This window comes from Onychomys torridus, chromosome X (assembly GCF_903995425.1).
Source record: "Onychomys torridus chromosome X, mOncTor1.1, whole genome shotgun sequence".
NCBI lineage: Eukaryota > Metazoa > Chordata > Mammalia > Rodentia > Cricetidae > Onychomys > Onychomys torridus.
This window is the reverse complement of record NC_050466.1, coordinates 123297219-123307080: the sequence shown is the minus strand read 5'-3', so window position 1 is coordinate 123307080 and position 9862 is coordinate 123297219. Positions and strand designations below refer to the sequence as shown.

The following is a 9862-nucleotide window of genomic DNA, read 5'->3' as shown; positions in this document are numbered from 1 at the left end:
ATTACCATGATATTAAAGTGACAACATTATATGCCAGTATCCCTAAGGTGACCACAGTTAAGTAGCGATGTCACTAGGCTACAGACTCACTGAGGTCTCTTAGGTATCAAGTGGCTCCTATGGCATCACACCCTGTCTTTAGCATCACTCTGGCACATCACCTCTGTATGGTGTCATGTGTAACGGCTGCTATGGCAGAATCCTCCTCTGATGCCACTCTGCCGGGATGGCAGGGTAACTAGCTTGTGCTTCTTTCCACTCCTTGGACAGTGGTAGGGAGGGGGAGGGTAGCTACAGTCTGTGGTTCAAGCTCAAGAGGTAGTACTCAGTTCCAACTACTGTCCCTTCCGCCTGCCACTGCAAGTGAGGGCCCAGAGGAACAAGATCTTTAGGATCCCAAAACTCTCTTGCCACGGTACAGTTTCCGTTTCATGTGGCCAATTTACTGGCCCTCCAACGACCACCCACCCACCCTAGCTCTTTCACACAGTGCCTCCAGAAGCCGCTCCCATTACCTGACTCCATTCTCCAGCTGTCATCCTGGGCCAATTCCACCGGCAACTTGACTACGGCTTTCTCAGAGGATTCTGGGACTTGTAGTTCCACATTGCTAGGAGCCGGAACTGAGTAGCCGGCAAAGATGCCTCCGGGCCCGGAAATTCCTTCAAACTGCAACTCCCAGAAGCTCCGGGCTATTGGACAGGCAACACAGAAAACAGAGAGAACAGTGATTGGAGAACCTCTAGCTCTTTGATTGGTTGCTGGAGCAGGAGACGTGAATGGGCGGAACTTGAGTTTCACGGAGATCCTGGGAAGGCGAAATGGAGGGGTGTGTGTCTAACCTAATGATCTGCAACCTGGCCTACACCGGGAAGCTGGATGAGTTGAAGGAGCACATTTTGGCCGATATATCTCTAGCTACTAGAACCGATCAGGTAAAGCAGCCCGAAGGCCTGTCGCCTAGCCGCGGGCGTCAATGAAACCCTACATGGCTTCCCGGACTTGATTTGGTCCAAGGCCACTTCTGAGCTCCTCCCGCCCCTTCCTCCCTCTCATAGCTTTGGGTTAGCGCAAGACTTGCTGTCCAACTCTAGCCCCCAACAGACCTTTTTTTGGGAGGGGGAGGGGGAGGGGGCAGCCGCTTTGCTTGCTGAATTTCTTTAGTTTCTAGAACATCTCCTGCATTTCTCAGAAATGCCCAGGCTTTGAGAGACTGAGAGTTTTGTGAAGAAAGCTTTTTATGTGGATTTCTTTTTTCTTTAGTTGTAATCCTATTTAATGGACCACTTGTAACTGAATGCCTATTTTGTGCCAGGAAGTTTGAGAGGAGCCGGGAATTTTAGTTAAGTAGAAAAAGTAGGCATAAATGAAATAACGACAAAATATTACTTATTATGTATTGTACCCCCCCCAAAAGAACTTTACGTATTCATTTCAGGATGGAAAGGGAAGACTCTATAGGAATATTTGGAAAGGTCTTTGTATAGAAAGGGAGGTTATTAACAGTGAAGAATGGGATGTCCACATCCAGTGGAACTCAGTGAACGGAGGCAAAGAAAAGTACATGGACAGTGGAAAGTGATTCTGTTCTGATCAACAAAATCTCATGTTTTCTTCATGACTTTCTAAATCATAGATTGCCTCCTGTTTGACAGACGTGGTGTTAAACACTAGTAACACAATGTATAACACTTCAAATTCTCCATGTTGTGTCTCTTTTAGAGGGTAACTCAAAATGAAGAGACTGTTTCTTTGGAATTTTCCTTTATTACTCAACAGGAGAATTCCCCTGTGTTCACCCAGTTTGCGTTTGTTATTGTCTGGTAATACGGTTTAAATTTAATAAAATGAATTATATTAAAACTTAATGCACTGAAAATGTAACTATTCTTCAATCAGTCAATGGCATAAAAGGGAGAGGTAGTATTGTGAAGCTTAACACAACAACCATATGCAATTAATTTATGGACTTTATTTGCATCCAGATTTAAACCACCTGAAAAAAGGCTTGTAGGAAACAAGAAATTCTGAATGTTAAATTGGCTATTAGTTGTTTTAAATGAGTTAATGTTAATTTTATTTATCTTACTTCTTTTGCTCTTTAAGATTTGATCTCCCTATGTAACCCAGGTTGTCCTACTCAAGAGCCTCCTATACACCAAGTCCTGGAAGGTTTGCACTCCACCCATGACAAAGAGTTAACGTTAATTTTAATAGTCTAATAATGGTCTTGTGGGGATTTTTTTTAAAATGAAAGCCCTTTTATTTTGTAGGTGCTGAAATAATTAGAGGTGAACAATCATGACATTTAGTGTTCTGTTTTCAAGAAACCTCAGCAGGGCCAAAGAGGTGGAACAGTAGTTAAGAGTACATACTCCTTTTCCAGAGGACCAGAGTTCAGTTCATCTGGCCTCCCCATGCACATGTGGTCATGTACACAAACCCACACACATGCACACAATTAAAAGTAAAATTACTCTTAAAAATGGAAACTCAAGTAACAAGAATCTAGAAGTAAAAACAGCCAAGTATTTTTCATTACATCTAGATAATGGGCGCATGTGGGTCTCTGTCATATTCCTTCTATTTTATGTGTATTTGAAATTTTCATAAAGTTTAACTGCTCTCTGGAAACATTGACAGGGAAGGTCACAGGTGTCCACAGCAGTGAGACTTCCAGCTGGCTCCCTCGCTGGGCACCAGCAGAAATATCAAGTGATGTCGGTTCTACCCCTCTCCTTTTCATTCTTTGTTTGTTTTTTGGTTGGTTGGTTGGTTGGTTTTGGTTTATTTCAAGACAGGATTTCTCTGTGTAGTTTTGGAGCCTTTCCTGGAACTTGCTTTGTAGACCAGACTGGCCTCGAACTCACAGAGATCCACCTGCCTGCCTCCTGAGTGCTGGGATTAAAGGCGTGTGCCACCACCGCCTGGCCCACCATTTCATTCTTAATAGAGCCTCTACCCCCAACCAGACAAATCCCTGAGTGTCACAGTCAAGTTGCTTTACAGACTCAGTGGTAGAGAACTTGCTTTAATACGCAGGAGGCCCAGGTTTGACCCACCAGCACCCCTACACACACACACACACACACACACACACACACACACACACACACACATTATACATGCGCACATACAATCACCACACTGTATTACTCAAGGCTAAGAAGTAGGGCAATCAACACAAATAGGGACTCTTTGAGAATCATGATTCCTACCTTGTTATTTAAAAAACACAATTTTATTGCACTGATTCTGTGGGGTATGTTTTTATAAAATAATCTCAACGATTTGTATGAGCATTTCTAATTTCTTTCTCCATAACATTCATGTATTCACCAGATGTAGTGGCATATGCCTATAAATCTAGCACTTAGGGGATGGAGGGAAAAGATTGAGAATTTGAAGCTAATGTTGGCTACATAGCAAGACCCTGACCAAAACAAAAACTCACATCTTCTTTATAGAACCTCTCACTTGATGTTTGGGTGGTAATGGAGATTTCATAGTCACAGAGCTTGAATAAATTATGTGACGCTGGATAAGTTGCTTATGTAAAGTAGTCTTAGTTTCTTTATGTGTAAAATGGGGCATAATAGGGACTGTATAGAATGGTGAGGGTCAAAAGAAATGATGCATATTAAAGTGGTCCAGTGTTTCACAGAGGCATGATAAACGTTGTAATTGTACACAGCAAATCTCCATTTCTGCCACTGTATTGAAATCAATGCTTTTATCATGCTATCCTGCCCAGAATTCCTTACATTTATTGGTGTTATTCACCCATGTTACTAATACCTTGGCCTTTCAAATGTTGGTAGGTAATATGGCTTAAGGTTGCCTGCCTGAGGACCTGGTGCTCTCCATCTCTTATGTTCAAACTAGAAGTTTGCCAGCATCAGCATTTTTCTGCTTATTTGTCTTCAGGAGTGTTGATAGCTGTGCCCCCTGTTTCTCATATAGGACAGCAGGACTGCGTTGCACTGGGCATGCTCAGCTGGTCATACAGAAATTGTTGAATTTTTGCTGGAACTTGGAGTGCCAGTGAATGATAAAGATGACGTAAGTACTAGGCAAATTTGATAAACTCTGAGTTATCTTTACACTCCAGCCTTGTATTTACTGAAGCCTGAATGTTATGCTCATAAACAAAATTGGAACCTTTATAAGTAAGAAGTTATAGTATGGCCTTAGTGAATAGGCAGGAGGCTAATGATTACATTATTTTAGAATGGTAATGAAACTCTGTTATTCAGGGCTTATTATGAACTCAAAAAGACTGTAAACATATTTATGTTAAAATTGTTGAATGTTGCCTGCATAATAAAGGCGTATGTGTATATGTGTTACATAGAAACATTTATTATAATGATATTGGTTATATTAAGATAAGACTTGTTGGAGCTGGAGAGATGTTTCAGTAGTTAAGTTGCTGCTCTTGGAGAAAGGACCAAGGTTTGGTTCCAGTACCTATATCGGGTGGCTCACAACCTCCTGTAATGCCTGCTTCAGAGGACCTGACACCCCATTTTGGCTTACATGCATATACACACAAGTAAAAAGATAAGACTTGTAAAAACTGAGAATGGGACCTGTTTTGTAGGCACAGGTTAATTTTCAGATATGTTTACTAAAGTGATATTTAGAAGAGAGAATAAACATTTTAAGGGAAAATGTTTGAATAGAGCATGGTATACATACTTTGTAAGTTAATATGCAATCAATCATTCCAAAGAATGGCAGAAAAATTCTTATGATGCTAAGTAGAAATTGTGGAAAACTCCTCACAGAACTTCATATACTCTGATTCTAGTTTTTATTTTTTTAAGTTATTGTATGGTAGAAAATGTCATATCTGTGTTATAGGATTGTGGCTACTTATAAATGATTGATTTTCTTTTTATTTGTGTATATCTGTGAGTGTATGTCATCTATGTGCAGTTGCCTTTGGAGGCCAGAAGAGGGCATCAGATCCCCAGAGGTGGAATTACACACCTTTGTGCTGTGTCTGAACCAAAGGAAGGTCCTTTGAAAGAGTAGTACATGCTCCTAACCACTGAACCATCTCTCCAGCTCATTTTTTTTTCATAAATTTTTGTTTCTAAATTTTCCACAGTGCTTAATGGAGTGGGAGGAGAATGTTGTTAAATTGTCTCTACAACTCTATAGAGTTTATAAACCTTGAACAAATGTTAATGTTCATACCTCTGTCCCTTTTCTCCTTGGTGTTTGTAAAAACCCACCTTTTATACAGGCAGGCTGGTCTCCACTTCATATTGCTGCTTCTGCTGGCCGGGATGAGATTGTAAAAGCCCTTCTGGGAAAAGGTGCCCAAGTGAATGCTGTCAACCAAAATGGCTGCACTCCCCTCCATTATGCTGCTTCGAAAAATAGGCATGAGGTATGGTTCTGTCCCTGCATTATTCCCCTTTGCGGTCTAAACATGAACAGAAACAGATTTCCGCATTGTTTTCTCATCCTCCTTTCCAGATTGCTGTCATGTTACTAGAAGGTGGGGCTAATCCAGACGCTAAGGACCATTATGAGGCTACAGCAATGCACCGGGCAGCAGCCAAGGGTAACTTGAAGACGGTTCATGTCCTTCTGTTCTACAAAGCATCCACAAATATCCAAGACACTGAGGGTAACACTCCTCTGTAAGTGACAAATAGCAGTCATTTTTATTCTGCTTATAAATGCAATACATGCTAAGAGCAAAAAAACAAATTGAAAGGATACCAAAGCATAGTGACAAAAACTAAAATTGACTATCATTTTGCTATCCCCAAAACTACTGATAGCATTTTTGAATACTTCTTTCCAGTTGTTTATATGCAGATATATATTTAGCATATAATAGCAAAATTTGAGATGTAATAATTTTATGTTTTCATCTCATAGCACATTGTGAGCATTTTTCAATGCCATTATATACATTTAAAACATTTGTGATGGCTGCATACATGTGCCATGATTTAACTGTTCCTGATACTGTTTACTTAAACAGCTTTGAGCCTTTGATTATTTTAAGTAATGCTGTCTTGACCAATTTGTTTAAGAAAATCTGTGCCCATATTGCTGATTGTGACCTTAGGATAGACTCTTAGAAGTTGATTGCTTCAACAAATACACATGCTTCAAGACAAATTGCTTCCAGAGGAGTTGTCTCATTATACCCTCCCAACAGCATCTTAATAGTACCTAGTACCTCCCCATCAATACTAAATGACCCTCATGTTGTACACAATGTGACAGTTCATGGTTAGAACTGACATTTTGTTACTGATTTTTAAATTTATTAATGCTTAAAATTATAACGTTTTGTGGCCTTTCTGTTCCCTTTCAGGGGAATTCATTCATTTTGACAGACTCTTTTGTAAAACCTTCTTTATTAATTGTTTGGGCATTTCACATCATGTGCCTCAATTCCATTCACCTCCTGATCGCCCTGTATCCTCCCCTCACCCCTACAGTGCAACAACAGTAACGAAACAACCAAACCAACCTCTTTGCCCCCTCGACTCTCCAACACTCTTAATTTATCCTGGTGGCATTGGGGCCCCAGTGTGTCCTGTAGCATACTCTTTTGTCATTTTGACAGACGTTTAAGTGCTCTTGACACAGGAAAAAGCGGAACATTATGTCATAGCAGTTGAAAATATTTCCCAGTCTGTCTATTTATTTGTTCTTGATTTTTCAACTATCACAAGTGACCAGTAGCCAAACCTATTTATTTCCATCACAAGTAGAAAGCTTTTCTCTCATCCTGAGATAAATGAAGTATTCACTTCTGTGACTCTCAAATCTACCTGGGATTGACTGATGTGGATAACTTCAAGCCAACCTTTACTTTGTGTCTGTGTCTGTGTGTCTGTCTGTCTTTGTATGTGGTTTTTATATACCCATTTTTCTCCTTTGTTGAATAATGACCTTTTTCAAGTCAGAAATTCTGGGTCTTTTTTGGAGTCTAGAATATGGCTGAACCTTTTCTCCTCAGACTTTAAGACAGCTTTTGAATGTATTGTTTTCAAGGGCTGAACATGGTGGCACATGCCTTTAATCCTAGCCCTGGAGAGGCAAAGAAAGGCAGATCTCTGTGAGTTCTAGCCAGCCTGGTCAATATAGCTAGTTTCAGTTCAGCCAGGGCTTCATAGTGAGACCCTATTTAGAAAACAAAAACTGACCAGCACTTGGGAGGAAGAGATCTCTGTGAGTTTAAGGCCAGCCTTGTCTACATAGCAAGTTCCTGTGAGAGCCAAAGTTACATAGAGAGATCCTATCATAAAATAAGTATTGTTTTATTAAAAATCGATTCTTCTCTTATACATCCCAACCACATTTTTCTCTTCCTCTATTCTTCCTTGCTCCCCACTACCTCCTCTCTCCCCCAGGTTCACTCCCCCTCTCCATTTCCTCTTTATTGAGGAGCAGGCCTCCAAAAGATATCAGCGAAACACAGCACAACACAGCACAGTAAGACACGGTGAAAGCCCTTATAATGAGGCTGGCTGAAGCAGCCCAGTAGGCAGAAAAAATTCCCAAGACCAGGCGAAAGATTCAGATATGCACCTGCTAACACTGTTAGTAGTCTCCCAAGCTAACAGCCGTAACATACACACAGAGGACCTGGTGCAGACCCCAGCAGGTCCCAACTTTCTGTTTTAGTCTTTGTGAGCCCTACTTGGTTGGTTCAGTGGGCCTGCTCTCCTGGTGTCCTCCATCTCCTCTCACTACTACAGTCTTTCTTGTCCCTCTTCCACAGGGTTCCCCAATCTCTGAGGGGACCCAATGAAAGACCCAATGCACTTTTCTTCAATTCTTAATTTAAAAATCTTTCTTGTAGGCCTAAGCAACTGTGTTTTAATGAATATGAATAGTCTAACTTATTTCTCCATGTGTTAATGACATTAATCACATTGGCCTGGAAATAGTCTAGGAATTAGATAGTATAGGGTCCTGGGGAGAAAGTAGAATTTAGAATTTCATAGATACTGTTCTTCAGTACAAATGCTGCCCCTTTGCAACTACATTAAGTATGCATATTAAGGAACTTAACCATCCTTCCCCTTAATTTTCTTCTCTGTAATATTATAGTAGTAATTTCTTCCTCACTGCATTACTGTGAGGTTTAAATAAAATGCTGTATAAAGTGCCTAATACTTTGCCTGTCGAACTTTATATAAGTGACTGGCAGAGGTTGGTTTCTTTCCTCAGCAAGTTAACTGTTGACCCCTGTCATCAGAACGAGAACTTTAACCAACTCTGTGACAACTTTTACTGTAAACTGGTGCTAATTGTACCTTGATTTGTCAATGGAGATATACGAATAAAATGAGATCAGACCTTTTTACCTGTTTTTCCAAAAGTCCCGCATTATTATAGAAACAGAACATGAATTGAAGCTTCCCTTAATTCTAACCCCAAATTATTATTACATTAAAGTGCTTAGAGTAATTACCATTAATCTCCATCAAATGAGGAAGTTGTGCCTTAGGCTAGCATTTAGAGCCAACTGTGTGTTTTAGTAGGACCAGGAGCATGATTTATGATCTGGTTTATAGAGCTATTCTAGTTAAGATTAATTTCGAGTCTTTCCCATGCCAGTTGATTTCCCTTTCCTGATGAAATAACTTTCCAATATCACCACTGTCCAGGGATAAGCAGTTTAGACTGGAAATCCTAACGACTATATAGAACTTGTAGTGACTCATTCATCTCTGTGATCCCCAATTTCAGACACTTAGCCTGTGATGAGGAGAGAGTGGAAGAAGCAAAATTACTGGTGACCCGAGGAGCAAGTATTTACATTGAGAATAAAGAAGAAAAGACACCCCTGCAAGTGGCCAAGGGTGGCCTGGGTTTAATACTCAAGAGACTTGTAGAAAGTTAAGCAGCTTGGATTTGTTCTTTATGGGTTTTGTTGTCCTCACTATCCTGGAAACTGTCGTACTGTGCACAAGGCATCTGGAATGAACGAAAGCATTTGTTCACCTTCAGAATCTTACAACATGTTGTATCGCTCCTGCTCAAGTCCCTGTTCTAAGCTTACAACCCACTTTTCAGGCAACAAAACTCTTGCGATTGTTCTACTGATGTCATTTATTGTTCACCATTAAATCTTGCTTAATTTAGAGTAAGTGGTCCTGTGGCTGTCATGAGTCTTGAGCATCCTCCCATCTACCCGCTCTGCTGTTGTGGACAGGACAAGTCCAGAAACAGGCAGCCAGTTGTACTGTCAGGTGGTTTGAGGTGGGTTCTGCGCAGGTGGCACAAATCCTGACTTGTCTTTCGAGTTCATACAGAGAACTATGCCAAATTTCTCTTTCAACTGGGAGGTTAATTTATTTTTGTCACAGGGGAAAGCTCTATATTTTAGTGGACCAAATTTTAAGTTGAATTGTATGTTCCTAAAATGATGAAGAGCAAGAACAACAGCCTATGTGTCATGTACCTTTTCGACTAGCCATTTTCCTCCAAAATAAGACATCCTGTTTTTTTTTAAAGGAAATTAAAAGTATCTATATCAACTCATCTTGTATTGAAAAGAATTGTCAAGCTTATTAAAGTGATATATAACAAATATATTTTGATTTGTATTTCAAATACTACAAAACTTGTATTTCAAGTACCACAAGCAATAAACTGTTAAAAGAATCTCCCAATTCCTTTCAAGTCAGTTACACATTCACTGAAACCTTAAAATCTTGAGCTAAGATCTATTTTTCAGTTTGAGATAGTTCTGAAGTCAATAAAATTAATGGAGCTTGAACTGCAACTAAAACCCATAAAAAATAGTAATCTTTTTAATTGCCAAGTTAATGTAGAGTGGAAGGAAATTAATAATTATAAACTTGAACTCTAT

At 39.9% G+C, this 9862-nt stretch overlaps 1 protein-coding gene across 2 annotated transcripts; it reads left to right on the top strand.

Annotated features, from left to right (window-relative positions):
• The first annotated feature begins 760 nt into the window (after positions 1 to 760).
• Psmd10 (proteasome 26S subunit, non-ATPase 10) lies at positions 761 to 9580 on the top strand. 2 transcript variants are annotated; one of them, XM_036174360.1, is made up of 5 exons: positions 761 to 935; positions 3964 to 4062; positions 5255 to 5401; positions 5491 to 5578; positions 8737 to 9580. In XM_036174360.1, exons 1-5 carry the CDS (start codon positions 822 to 824, stop codon positions 8742 to 8744), a joined length of 456 nt encoding a protein of 151 aa, XP_036030253.1. In that variant the 5' UTR covers positions 761 to 821; the 3' UTR covers positions 8745 to 9580. The 2 variants fall into 2 exon arrangements, with proteins under 2 accessions (XP_036030253.1, XP_036030252.1); XM_036174359.1 differs by having other exon boundaries at positions 762 to 935; positions 5491 to 5657.
• The last annotated feature ends 282 nt before the right edge of the window (positions 9581 to 9862 follow it).